This window comes from Cynoglossus semilaevis, chromosome 17 (genome assembly GCF_000523025.1).
Source record: "Cynoglossus semilaevis isolate Cse_v1.0 chromosome 17, Cse_v1.0, whole genome shotgun sequence".
Taxonomy (NCBI): domain Eukaryota; kingdom Metazoa; phylum Chordata; class Actinopteri; order Pleuronectiformes; family Cynoglossidae; genus Cynoglossus; species Cynoglossus semilaevis.
This window is the reverse complement of record NC_024323.1, coordinates 1,575,603-1,589,180: the sequence shown is the minus strand read 5'-3', so window position 1 is coordinate 1,589,180 and position 13,578 is coordinate 1,575,603. Positions and strand designations below refer to the sequence as shown.

The 13,578-nt window shown below is 40.0% G+C and overlaps 2 protein-coding genes and 1 long non-coding RNA gene across 5 annotated transcripts in view; 1 reads left to right on the top strand and 2 right to left on the bottom strand.

The window, feature by feature from the left end:
• Nucleotides 1-95: 95 nt before the first annotated feature.
• Nucleotides 96-7,303, bottom strand: LOC112488457 (uncharacterized). 2 transcript variants are annotated; one of them, XR_003052535.1, is made up of 4 exons: nt 6,854-7,303; nt 6,535-6,634; nt 4,529-4,659; nt 96-1,669 (listed from the first exon to the last, which is right to left on the bottom strand). It is a non-coding gene; the product is annotated as an uncharacterized LOC112488457 (long non-coding RNA). The 2 variants fall into 2 exon arrangements; XR_003052534.1 differs by having other exon boundaries at nt 6,535-7,303.
• aanat2 (arylalkylamine N-acetyltransferase 2) lies at nt 3,958-6,064 on the top strand. The gene is made up of 3 exons (XM_008329240.3): nt 3,958-4,133; nt 4,495-4,649; nt 5,535-6,064. The coding sequence occupies exons 1-3, from the start codon at nt 3,968-3,970 to the stop codon at nt 5,838-5,840; spliced, it is 627 nt and encodes a 208-aa protein (XP_008327462.1). The 5' UTR covers nt 3,958-3,967; the 3' UTR covers nt 5,841-6,064.
• Nucleotides 7,304-7,785: 482 nt separating the features above from the next.
• rhbdf1a (rhomboid 5 homolog 1a (Drosophila)) overlaps nt 7,786-13,578 on the bottom strand; it is a 50,180-nt gene continuing 44,387 nt past the window's right edge. For both annotated transcript variants that reach the window (XM_008329233.3, XM_025064189.1), the window contains 8 exons: nt 13,378-13,539; nt 13,181-13,281; nt 13,019-13,082; nt 11,823-11,917; nt 11,663-11,738; nt 11,019-11,119; nt 9,172-9,325; nt 7,786-8,776 (listed from right to left, as the gene is read on the bottom strand). In XM_008329233.3, coding sequence (XP_008327455.1) covers nt 8,357-8,776; nt 9,172-9,325; nt 11,019-11,119; nt 11,663-11,738; nt 11,823-11,917; nt 13,019-13,082; nt 13,181-13,281; nt 13,378-13,539 — 1,173 coding nt within the window. In that variant the 3' untranslated portion in view covers nt 7,786-8,356. The remainder of the gene's footprint in view (nt 8,777-9,171; nt 9,326-11,018; nt 11,120-11,662; nt 11,739-11,822; nt 11,918-13,018; nt 13,083-13,180; nt 13,282-13,377; nt 13,540-13,578) is intronic.

Sequence of the window (13,578 nt, the reverse complement as noted above, 5' to 3'; positions counted from 1 at the left end):
ATCACCCAAAACATGCCTTACTATAAAACATAAAACATATATAAAATATATATATATATACAGTATATATATATAAAACATGCTGCCAAGTGATTTTTAGGTGATTCTATATGAATACAACAACACAACAGCTCTGGTATTAAGCCCACTGGTACAAGGAAAAACTCACATTTGTTGACATTTCACATAAACATTACGTCAATACAGTGTTTCCTCTCTATATCGCGGTTCTCCTTTCGCTATATCGTGGTATTTTAAGGACTTTTTAATGTACATTATTTTTGTTATTAAAAAACATTTTGTAACCTTAAAAAATAAACAGTAATATATATATAAACTAAAAGCTGGTAGCTTTCCTTACGCTGATTGTCTCATGCATCGTAGCATCTCCCCTTGTCTGCAGTTACAGCCTTTATTTTTCTTTACTATGTGCCCCCACAATATGTATTTACGCATTATTCTCAGTGGGTCTTGGAACGCAACTACCGCGATAGGAGAGGGATCACTGTACTGTTACATGTTGATATGGTTGGAAATAGACTGGACCCAATGGCAGCACTCGGGAGACTCTCTTCAGGTTTATTAACAGAGCAAAAAGAAGAGAAAAAAACTTACAGGAATGAAGCATCGATTACAGGCATGCTCTTTTCAAAACATCATGGACCCAGGACACCAGGTGACACATCACAGAGACACGGGTGGACGTGATCACACTGATTAACCCCACGCTACAGACAGCAGAAATGGGAAAAGAATACAGCCACATTAAACCTAACAAACCTCCGTACAATCTCAAATTTAACCGCAGATTACAAAATGTAAACGTCTCTGAATCGAGACGCGATGCGACATGCGTTTCAACAGTGTTTTCGCAGTGACAAAACCACAGATCGTATATATATATATATCTTTAAAAAGTTCACCGACGTACCTGGTTGCAAAGTGAAGCGGAGCGATTTAACCGGAAGTGCGTCATTGGTGATCGACAACAATCAAAAGGTACCGTTTAGTCGAACCTCGATACGTCATGAGGGGCAGCGTGACTGGTTTCCGCCTTAGTTTACCCTTTTCTGCATCGTCTCTTTTGCTGTTCCTCTATATGAAATTAGAGACTATAAATAACATTTTCCTGTCATACAGGAAACTATTCACTATTTTATTCCATCATTAATTTAGGCGACAGCAGCCTTAAAAATAATTATGTAGCCTCATTGTAAACTAGTCCAGCACTTCCTGTTTACATTCTTGGCCTTTACAAACACATACATAGGTCTGGTTTTATACTATAGACATATTGGTCAGATTTCTTTTTACATTCTGACCATGAAGGTTTCAAACACAATCATTTTCATTTGAAAAAAAAAAAAAAAAAATTGACCCAGCATCTCCGGAACCAAACCAGCAACCGGGTCAAATAGAGGTGAAGGTTAATACTCCCGTGTTTGAGGGCTTCTCTGTGGTATCAGCAGAATTACACAGAACGGCGCCACCTGCTGCAAACGTTCACCTCTTTGAACCACCAGTCACGGCCAGAGAGTGTGAGTCTGATGAGGTCTGAGAGTGATTGCCGGTTCTAATCCTGCCCTGAGCGAAGCAAGTCCATCGATTGGAAAATGGGTCCAGACGTGTCACAGGGTCAGTCGAGTCCAACCACAAACTCCGTCAGTGTCTAGAAGAGAACAACAAATCAATAAAATGACCATTAACATTCTTCAATATGTCCACTCTGTCTCGCTCACTGTCCCTCGCTGGGTTATTTTACCCATTTTTATAACAATAATATAAAATGTTTTCTTAATTATTATTATTTTATATGATCAATATATTTGTTTATATCTATGTTTTTGATGTTTCGATGGGGGTGATATTTCTGGGAGGTTGATACGAATTAATTAGTTATTTTTAATGGGGAAAATTTGATCGGGATACGAACGGATCGACACACGAGTGCTGTTGTGGAACGGATTAAACTGGTATCTGGGGCTCCACTGTAGTGGTCTCTGTGGTCAGACACGACAGCTGCTCACACCGGTTTATTGTTCAACGGGGATTCAGTTTAACGTCATCCCTCCGTCTGACTATAAAAATACAGTCTGTCTGCTGTAGGTGGCACATGTTGGATATCACATGTTGGATATCACATGTTGGATATCACATGACATAAAGAGTTAAGGCCAGGCATGGGCAAACTAAGGCCCGGGGGGCAGATGCGGCCCGTTCAGTCTTTTAATCTGGCCTATGAAATTTTTTTCCCAAATTATAAAATGTATTTATATTTTTATTATACCTATGCCTTTTCCCTGCAATACCCACATTTCCCCAATAGATGGCGTAGAAAATGAGAAAAGCATTTTAGCCTTTATGCATGACTTTGACATGTCTTTTACCTTAGTTCACACAAATGCCCCATCTATCTGTTCTTGAACGCCCCCCTTTCTAAAATCTAAGTTCTAATTTATCTGTTGACTGTTTTTTTTTCTTTTTTTTTTTAAGATCATCTATAATCTAATTTAAGATGCTTTGAAGCAACGGCTTCCTTCAGGTGATTCAGGAAAACGAACAGAAAATGACAAGGTTTGTGATTCTGTATGTTCTGGCCTTTGCACTTGTGACCTTTAAGTTGACCTCAGCGGGACAGATTGTGTTTCCTATAATTGGTCGGGTGAGATTATCACCAGCTATTTGTTTACCTTGCATTTGCGGATGTGTGACCGTCTGAATAAACAGATTTATCTTTATTCCTATCAGACACGTGTTGTTTCATTTGATTAGTCCGGGCTAAACCTCTTCGAGGCATGAAATCGTCCCAACAGCAATCCACGTTAATCCTCCTCACCCATCACTCACTGTGGTTTCATTAGCCTGGATGCCCTTGTCTTTGTGCATTAGGAAATGCTCTAATTTTAACATTCAGGCTGAATCATGTCATTAAATAGGAATTTGGTTGACAAACTAAGAATTATGTATAAAAATCTTTTAACAATGACTAATTTTGCATATTATCAAAATATATAATAAATATCAAATAAAAATATTTTTCATAAAGTTGATATCTATCTGTCTGAATGACATGTTGTTTTGAAAAAAACTGAAGCCGTAATCTAGTGAATACACAAAACTCTGTGTTATTCTTAACAAAGGATAAGGATAGTGGGATTTCATTTGCATGGTTTATTAGTTATCTGCTCTGAGCTGTTATAATCCATGTATTTCCAGGTGCTGTGTCTTTATTCAATTCTTTTGAGTATATAAGAATTGTGTTCAACTAAACAGGCCCAGGTTTGACACTGAGTGAGTAAATTGAAACTACTAACTGGTAGTTAAGGGAAGTTAAGCGCTGCCTGCTCACAAAGGTGATGTGTTAAAGCAGTGTTTCTCAATATTTTTCTGGCATGCGCCCCCTAGGGGACAGACGTTTTCTCTCTCCCTTCCCTGTACAAACCACTGTATGAGTTGCTTGCACCAGCATTCTGCATACAATCCTAAAATGAGCTGCTATGCTGCCCTCTAGTGGCTCTCACTTTTACAAACAGACGCTTTTCCCCGAAACTATATTTAGTACACTTTAAGTATCAGTTGGCGAAACCCTGGCATTGTGTTATCGGGTACTACACAATTAGGCTAGTATTAATTAATTAATTGTAGTTAATTAGTAAATAATAGTAATTCTATTATTCGGAAAGAAAGGTTTGTTGGAGCTAAGGATTAGAGACTTTGGAGGCACGTGCGCAGGCAGTTATCCTGCTCTGAGGTGACCACTCTACAGAATGAGTCGAGGTAGAGAAGAGAGACGAGGAGGAGGCGCAGGAGAAAGGACGTGAGAAAGGTCAGCGACTCAGCTGCTCCTTTAATCACTTAGCGAGACCCACGGGGACGAAAGAGGGAAGTTTGTCTTCAGTGAATTGATTTTAAACAAATACAAAGAAAACAGACCGAGGGTAAGCGAGTGAGAGCGAGTCAGGGCTTCATGGCGCAGCAGGTCAGCGGTTCACCTTTCCTGAAACCCTTCTTCCTAAAGACACCCACCAGTGTGGTCAGTCCTCTGCAGCAGAGACGCCACACGCTGCCCGCCAGTGAGTTCAGGAACCTCACACCCCAGGACGCCATCAGTGTGTTTGAGATTGAGAGGGAGGGTAAGTGTTTTCGATCAAATAATTATATTAGATTTTGCACGCGGGTTGATAATATCACTATTTCTGAGAAAGAAAAAAAAAAATCCTAAAATAACTGTCAATCTAATCAAATTATCTTCTAAAAATTCTCAGAGAAGTAAAAGGTACATTTGAAGTTGGGTCATCATTTTTTAATAATTTGGGAATCATTTAGAATAATTTTTATTTATTAAGAAAAAATAGCTTTTTAGTTGAGTCATTGTTTATGAAGAAATCATAATCAAAAATTCTTCAGATTATTTGTAATTTAATTTATTATTATTCTTATTATTATTACGAATACCAAAAAACCTGAGTTTGTATTTTTTTTTTCGTCGTACAGCTTTTGTCTCTGTGTCTGGAGAGTGTCCACTCACCTTGGACGAGGTCCTGAACTTCCTCAGCCAGTGTCCAGAGCTTTCACTGGGTTGGTTTGAAGAAGGTCAGCTGGTGGCTTTCATCATCGGCTCCGGATGGAACAAAGAGAGGCTCTCACAGGTACGCAACACTGCAGAGACATGAAATAAAATGTAAATTTGAATGCATGAATCTAAAGCCACTTTTTCTGGTCAATAAAATGCTTGATCAGGGGAGCAAAACATAAAGCCCGTGGGCCAAAACCGGCCCGCTGGGAGGTTCAATTTGGCCCGTTTGATTCATTTTGAAAACCCCTCATGTTCGGGATGTTTTGTGAAATTATTGATTCATTTTGAAAACCCCTCATGTTTGGGATGTTTTGTGAAATTATGTTTTATTAAATATATTATATTATATGTTATATTTTCAATTAAACTTGTACTTAAAAAATGAAGGAGAAAAACATGATGTTATTGTTATTTATAGGTAATTATGTAATGATTGTACTGTCTGTTTTGATCATAAATTTAAGCATCTGTAAAGTGAGGCTCCGTAGAGATTTGGAGCTGGATTTCAGGCTGTGATTTTGAGGATGTGATGTCCTTATTCCATTTAACTGGCTGTTATAAAAATGAATGAGCATATGCGTAAGACTACATGACTTTGGCTGCATCTACCACTATCTACATCTGTGTTTTTCAACCTTTGGGGCGTGACCCCACATAGGGTCGCCGGAAATTCAAATGGGGTCACCTGAAATTTATGGTGATTAATTAAAAAAAAATTGCTAACTAATTTTTTTTTTTTTAAATTACGATAAAACACGCAATCTTAAACAAAGTTATTCTGTTATGCAAATATAAAAAAGGCAAAAGTGTCTCTGGGGTCGCCATAAATTTCTGATGTTAAAGTGAGTTCCCAGGCCAAAAAAGGTTGGGAACAACTGGTCTACCATGACGTCTCGTTTATCTGATTTTTGTTTTATCTTCTGCCCTATAACGCTGGTGTTTATTTCTTTTTCTCCAGGAGGCCATGACCCTCCATGTCCCAGACACCCCCACAGTGCACATCCACGTCCTGTCCGTGCACCGCCACTGCCGTCAGCAGGGCAAAGGCTCCATTGTCCTCTGGCGCTACCTGCAGCATCTGCGCTGCATGCCAGGCCTGCGCAGGGCTCTGCTGATCTGCGAGGACTTCCTGGTGCCTTTCTATCGCAAGGCCGGCTTCAAGGAGAAAGGGCCGTCGGCCATCACCGTCTCCAACATGCACTTCCAAGAGATGGAGTACACGCTGGGTGGGCAGGCCTACGCCAGGAGGAACAGCGGTTGCTAGTCTGTTGATCGCTAGTGCTTTACACTCCAGATTACGTCCAGTCAAACGGGATTCAAATGTGGTTTCGTGAGGTAGCGACACATAGTCGACGATAGGGAAGGGTATGAGAGTGAGATACTCGTTCTTGCTAAAAATATGTGTGGAATTTATCTGTGTGAGGAGAAAGGGAGGGAAATATATATATATTCAGGCACTTGAAAAAAGGTGTAGCATGTAGACACCCCCCCCCCCCCCCCCCCCCCAACACACCAAACAAAACACAAAAAATAAACAATAGAATCAAAGGGAATTGCCCGTCATTTTTAACACATCACAGAAGAATAAGGTGACGTCTCACCAATCTGTCTGTATTTTTTTTCTTCTCTTTTTCCTTTGCAATTAATCAGTGTTTCTGAATTGAAACACAGTGAATGACAGATCCACTAGGTGGCAGTAATATAACTGCAGTGAAACTCCAAAGAAGTATACAAGAAGCAGGGGCTAGCAGGATTAGCTCTAGTCAATCTCAAAGTAAATGCTACGTAACCCCGCTCTAGCCCACTTACTGCTGGGATTAGCTGAGTTCCCCGTGCGAATGTAAAAAAGTATAAAATATGAGAAGATAAAAGAATGAATTACACGATGTTAGAGGTGTACAACCACCACCACCCCCCCTTTAGAATGCATATCTTAATATTCAGAAGCGTTTACTTACCAAACTTTGACGGCTGGTCCGTGAAAATATCGTCCTACTTGAAACCCCTGCGTACCACGGATTCACAGGATTTGCTTGAGGAGACTAGAAGATCAATTTCCTGTTGTGGGATAAACATAGTTTTATCACATACATTAGCAGCTGAGTATCTCAGCTGGATCCGACGGCCCTGCACGAACTATGAATGCATCAGTGCCTCACAGAACCACACTTTGAATCAACTGACCCCACCCTCTTTAAAAGGACTTGTTTAAGCTTTAAGCTTTTTTTTTTAAATTTATAACGAAGACTGTTAGACATGGATTTATTTTTATCTTACCTGTGGCTTTGTAAGATGAAAACATGTCCCCATTGATGATGATGATGATGATGATGATGATGATGATGATCCACACTACAAAAACATGGGCTTGTTTATAATACAATGGAAGATACAAAGGATGGATCCAGTCATGTCTAAGCAGTGATTGTGTGTAGTGGATGTTTAAGAGTTCAGAGACACAGGATATTTTATATACAAAAAAAAAAAAAGGTTAAAATATAGTGTATTCCCAAATCATATAAAAATGAATATGTTTGAATGTGTAGAGATGGGAAAGTCTGCCTGTGTGTCTTGTTTTTACTGCAGTTACTTTTTGGAAAATAAATTGGTTTTCAATCACCACTGTCCTCTGAGAGTATTATAGTACTTTTGTTGAACTTTTGTTCAGCATCTCGAAAAGCACTACACACACATACATATAAATACATATGTATATTACACACACATATTTATAAATATATGTATATATATATATATATACATATATATATATATAAACATATATTACACTTACAACTATATATATTTATATATATGTATATACATATATATAAATATATATAGTTGTAAGTGTAATATATGTTTATATATGTATACATATATAAACATATATTACACTTACAACTATATATATTTATATATATGTATATACATATATATAAATATATATAGTTGTAAGTGTAATATATGTTTATATATATATATATATACATATATATATATATATACATATATATATATATATACATATATATATATATATACATATATATATATATAAATACTTATATACATATAAATATATATGTATGTCTGTATATATAAAGTTGATTGTTGAAAATAATATTATGTACCAACATATTTAAAAACATTTTATTCATGGCAGATATTTTATTTTGTACATTTTTCTTTCCTTGTTTTTTTTTTTCTTTTTTCTTGTTTGTTTCTGTTATTTCAGTTACACGTGAGTAGACAGGTAGCTAAAACACTACCATGCTCAAAAAAACCAAAACAATCATAACTTCTTGAGAAGCAATACAACATAATGAAGGGAAATAAACATTTGAGTGCTTGGCGTACTGTAACAAAAATATGGCAGTAGTACATTTATCAAGGCACCAAAGGTAATATTTTTTTTTTTTACGTCCCTGCTTCAGTATGAGGTTGCCTGAATACTACTACTTATATTAATATCATAATAGTGATATCTTTTTCTGGAGTGTGACTGTGTAGTTAAAAAAATATTCCTTCTTGGTACCAGGATTTGTTCTTATACCTGCCTCCTCGTGAGTAAAGGGAACGCTGGGAGCTCAAGTGCTATACCTTTGTGGACGAAGGGACAGAAAGTGGGAGGTGAATGAAAGAAGTTGATGGGATGAGTGCCGAAGATATTCATACTGACGGAGTAGAAAAAAAACACAAGCATATCATCGTAGTTCACAGAACGCGGTGGGACAGTGGACGGCTCATCCTGTTGGCCTCACACCCCCCACACCTCCCTCAATGGAGGTGGGCGTTGAGGTCGTACTTCTCACAGAATTTGTCAGTGAAAGGGATGCAGGTGATCAACTCGCACCATTCGCACTTGATGGGGTAGACGTAAAAGAGCACCACGAAGCCCGAGAAGAGGCCGAAGAAGACCAGCAAGAAGACGATAATCTGACAGCGTTTACGATACAGGTCCATGCGGCCGAAGCTGATGTAGGGCAGGAAGGCGAAGGACAGGAAGAAGCCGGAGATGAAGCCGCAGATGTGCGCAAAGTTGTCAATCCAGGGCAGCAGACCGAAGGCGAAAAGGAAGAGGACCACGCACAGGAGCTTGGTGAACGCCCGCCAGGGCTGCGCCAGGATCTGCCAGCTCTGAAACAACTCCACAAAGAGGCAGGCCAAGATCCCGAACTGAGAACCAGCAGGGCCCACCTGAGGATATGACATCACAGAGTGTTTTACAACTTACAGACGAGGGAAGTGGAGTGAGAAATAAATTCAACATAATGAGCATGATCGCACATAAGACGCCTATATTTTTTTTTATAGTGAGCAATGCTATGACGCTTCACTATAACCTAATGCTGTTTATATTTTAAAAAGTTGAAATTATATAGCTTTAAATTTATATTTTACAAATGATCTCTATCTCATAAACAAAACCTAATATTTTTGGGGCAGGTTGTTGTAATGTTGAATAAACATCTCTTTTCCAAAAATGTAGAATTTTCAGTCTTTACGGGGTTAAAATGTGACAGGTCTAGTCCACTACGAAACATATGACTTGTAACATTTCACTGTGTTAATGAAGGCGAGCAACAGTTCACCTCTGCTCTGTACGGCAGGAAGATCGCCGAGGCCAAGTTGCCAGTGATGCCGCTGAGGATGTATATGATGGAGATACGCAGCCAGCCCGCCAGTTTTTCCAGGTCCCTCAGGATGGTCATCTGGAAGGCCACTGACACCAGGCAGTGCAAGATCCTGCAAGAGCACAAGGGATGTGGACAAAAAAAAAAAAAAAATCATTCACGTGTCCTGAGCGGGCACGTGAATGAATGTCACACGTGTTTGGGTTTAAAGAAAAGCCGACTTCGACCCATCAACAAAATGGAAATCCATCGAGGAGACGCCAAGTGAGGTTACGTGCGGTGATGGCACTTTGCTTAATTACCCAGGAGACGGATAAGACACAGAGTGAGGAGATAAAACCCCTGTCACTCTTAGGTGTGAGGTCAACTCTTTACAGTGACAAAGACAGACAAACACCTGCTCCAAAATATCTTCTCAGCTGAGCTGTTCCTCCGACGTCGGCCGATCACGTGGAGCTAAATCGGTTCGCAGAATCATCGCTCTCGTCGATTAAAAAACACATCTTGGTTTAAGTCATTATTTTCCTTTCATGCACTATTATTAACCGTTCACATCACGATAATTGTAAGGCGTTGGTTTTCAACCTTGGGCTTGCGGCCCCATGTGGGGTCACATGGAATTCAAATGGGGTCGCCTGAAATGTCAAGTAACTGATTAAGAGTTGAGATGAGACAGACAACAATAAGACACAAAAGACATGACGAACTGAAGCTGAAACCGTACTGTATAATACTTTTAAATATTTGCTGTGACCAGTTTAAGATGCTGCAGCATCTTTCTTTTCGTAATTAATTGATTGAGAGATTGTTTGTTGTGTATAAATTGTCAGCCTTGCAAAGACAAACTTTACGTGACCAGGGAATATAAACTGTCACTTTGTGCACTGTATTTGGAACACAATATAGCACACTGGATCAAAAATTAAATCTAGAAAAAAAAAAAGTAATATAAAAAAAGTATTTTCTAAACTTTTTGTATAGAAAATATTCATATTTAATGAAATATAATTTGACAAAACATCATTTTTTTCACTATCAAAATTCATCAAGCGGCCCATATTAAACCCCCAAGTGGGCCGGTTTTGGCCCACGGGCCGTATGTTTACCACCCATTATCTAGCACTTTATTGCATTTTTAGTGCATTTTTTTTTTTTCAGTATCAAAATTCATCAAGCGGGCCGGATTGAACCGCCTAGCGACCCGGTTTTAGCTCGCGGGCCGTAAGTTTGACACCCCTGGTATATGTACTGTACATATGTCACACTTTCTAATAAGTGTGTGAGTGACTGCTACAGATAATAGTTGGACATTTCACAGCTGTTTCTGTCAGAACTTAATTAACCCTGTCAGGAATATTACTCTGCACAATTAATCCATCTAAATCACGCCCTGGTGATTAGCACTGGACACAGAGAAGCAGTGGGTGGTGCTTTGGTAGCGTGCCCAGGGAGTGGGGCAGATTTGATGCTTGCTCAACAGACCACAGTCCAGTCCAACCCAGAATTCTAGCCACAGTCCCCAGATGACATACACGATGCTCTAACCATGGACTGCCCTCACAAATAAACACTTCCTGCCTTTTTTTTTTTTTAATACATGTGCTTGTGGTTTCGGCAGAACTGACTGATGAGATGACTCTGAATATTGTCCTTCATCCAGAACCAGGTCAGCGAGATGGAACAAAAAAAAAAACCAAGCAATTCCATTCGCTGCTGACTCATAGAAGTCAGCAACGGAGGGAGGAGAAAACATTTGTGCTGTTCTGTTCTCTTGGCATGTTCCTGTATGTACATATCTGACTTACCCAGCATGCAGGAAAAGGGAGAGCCACAGTCTGTAAAACTGATCTGGAATTTCAGGGTTGAGGAAAGGCAACAGTCCGCAAACGTCGTCCATGCAGTGTACCTGTAAAAGTGTTACATTTTAATCATCGATACAAGGTCTTGAAATACCAGGTACTTTTAAATAATGTATCAATTCCTGAAAGTTTCTTTTTTAAGCTCCCACTGGCCATACAGAGCGACTTGGCTGACCGCATTTGGCCCGAAGGCCTTGGGTTTGACACGTGATCTACGGCAGGGGTGGGCAAACTTTTTGACTTTTTGAAAGCTGAAAAGCGGGGGCCGGGTCAAGAGCAGATAGATGGAGCGTTCATGTGAACTAAGAGAAATGACATGTAAAAGTCATGCATAAAGGAGAAAATGCTAAAATGCTTTTTTTAATCATTTTCTACACCATCTATTGGGGAAATCGGGGTATTGCAGGGAAAAGGCAGAAGTATAATGATAATATAAATAAATCATCTGGCCCCCAGACAATAAATTACATAATTTGGAAAAGGTTGACGGGCCTGATAAAACTGAACTTACTTTGCTCATGCCTGATCTACGATAACTTCATAAGTGCACAGAAATGTACTTCTGCTATGCAATGACATGAGTTTCTTACTTGAGAGCAGAGAGTGGCTTCCTCGTGAAAGTAGCCCTTCATGAAGGTACAATACTCCCGGGATGTGATTTCACACCTACGGCACAGGAGCGGACGTTAGTGACGATGGGAACTGGGGCATCTCAGAGTGACGCAGACATTAAAACGGAGTTCCTCTCACCTCCCTTTGGTTCCAATGCAGCAGGGTCGCCCTGTGATGGTGCAGTCTATATGAGGCAGGTTGGTGTGGTTTCTGGTGTTGAATTTGGTGCATATCTAAACATGGGAGCAGAGAGACAGAGGAGAACGCTAAACCATTATTGGCTTCGACTTGGACAGACAAGACAGTCATTCAGAAGGTTCAGGGAGAAGCAACAGTCCATGTATTTATAATTAAAGAATTGAATTATCTATCTATCTGTCTATCTATCTATCTACCTATCTAGCTAGATATCCCAGGTGGCAGTGCTGGTCCAGGTGTAACCTACCATAATTTCTGGAGTATAAGCTGCTACTTTTTTCCACACGCTTTGAACCCTGCGGCTTAAACAATGATGCGGCTAATTTATGGATTTTTACGGGCCAACGAAGTTCATACCGCTAGCGATCACTGACTTTTCTGGTAGGCTACTGTGTGATATATTAGTAGCGTATGTCGGTCTGTGAACGCGAGAGAGACTGTTAGCGTAAGATGAGAGTTTATGTTCTGTTGTGGTCGGTGTGGCTGATAATAAAGACCCCAACTTCCCTGTTTCTGTTTACCTCTGCTGTGGACAAGGACAAAGTGAAGGGAGTTAGCCCTGGAGCTAATGTTAGCATTAGCCCTGGAGCGGACCACTAAGTCTCCCCTGTGCATTCCAACTACGGTCAAGGCGCAAAAGCAGGAAAGAGCTAACGTGTAACCAACCGTGTTACAGGCACTCTTCGGAAAAAATTATATTCAATAAAAATCTTTCTGCATAAAAATATCCCATGTTGGACACCGGTGGGTTATAGAGAAGTGCGGCCAATATATGTACAATTATTTTTCTTTTTTTTTAAATTTAGTGGGTGAGGCTTTTATTCAGGTGAACTCAATAGTCCGGAAATTACGGTAAATCTGTCAAACAGAAGTGAACAGCACTGGCAGCAGTATCTCACACCATGTGAGGGAACTGGGTGTCATAAATTTCACATACGGCCTTGGCTGAAGTTACAAGTACTTTACTGTGTCATTGTAGAGCCTGTCCAAATTAGAATAAAATTTGGTCCAAATGTGGGCCCAAGAAAGGTCAACTGGTGACCTTCTGTGGCCCACGAAGGAATTTCCCATCATCAGCGTATCAACTTTTGGCCCACGCCCACATGATGGCAGGTATCTTTATTACAAACACTCACTGGCCATTTGGTGATGTCATCAGACCATTCATGAGGTGGAACTGAGGCGGGCTCCAGACAGATCCTTTAACAAAAACAACAAAACCACATCCATTGAAAACCACCACCCACACAGTACTCTGTGGTACTGTATATAAATGAACGACTTCAGATCGGTCCTACCTGGGGTCCTGATGGCAAACTGATCCATACTGCCTGCTTTTCCCGTTTAACTGCGGAGTGCTGGAATGCATCGGCCACTTTACCCACACAGCTAAAGTACTCTGCAACAAAAAGAAAAAGAAAAAACAGATGAAGCTAAAATGATGGATTTGAATGTGTACAGTCAGAACAAAAAAAATTAGGACTCGTGTTCACACCGAGCATTCGTCCTCTGAGGTCTGGACACAACCGGAGCGATCGTTGCGCACACAGCAGGCAGAGTTGCGTTCGATCGCTCGCTTTTCCCTGATGAGGTCGTGCACCTGCTTGTCCCGACGCATGCATGGAGAATATTTGGCCCCCAAGTGGATCAGGGCTTCCTGAGAAGGGAGAGGTTGAAATAAAACCATGTTTTAATA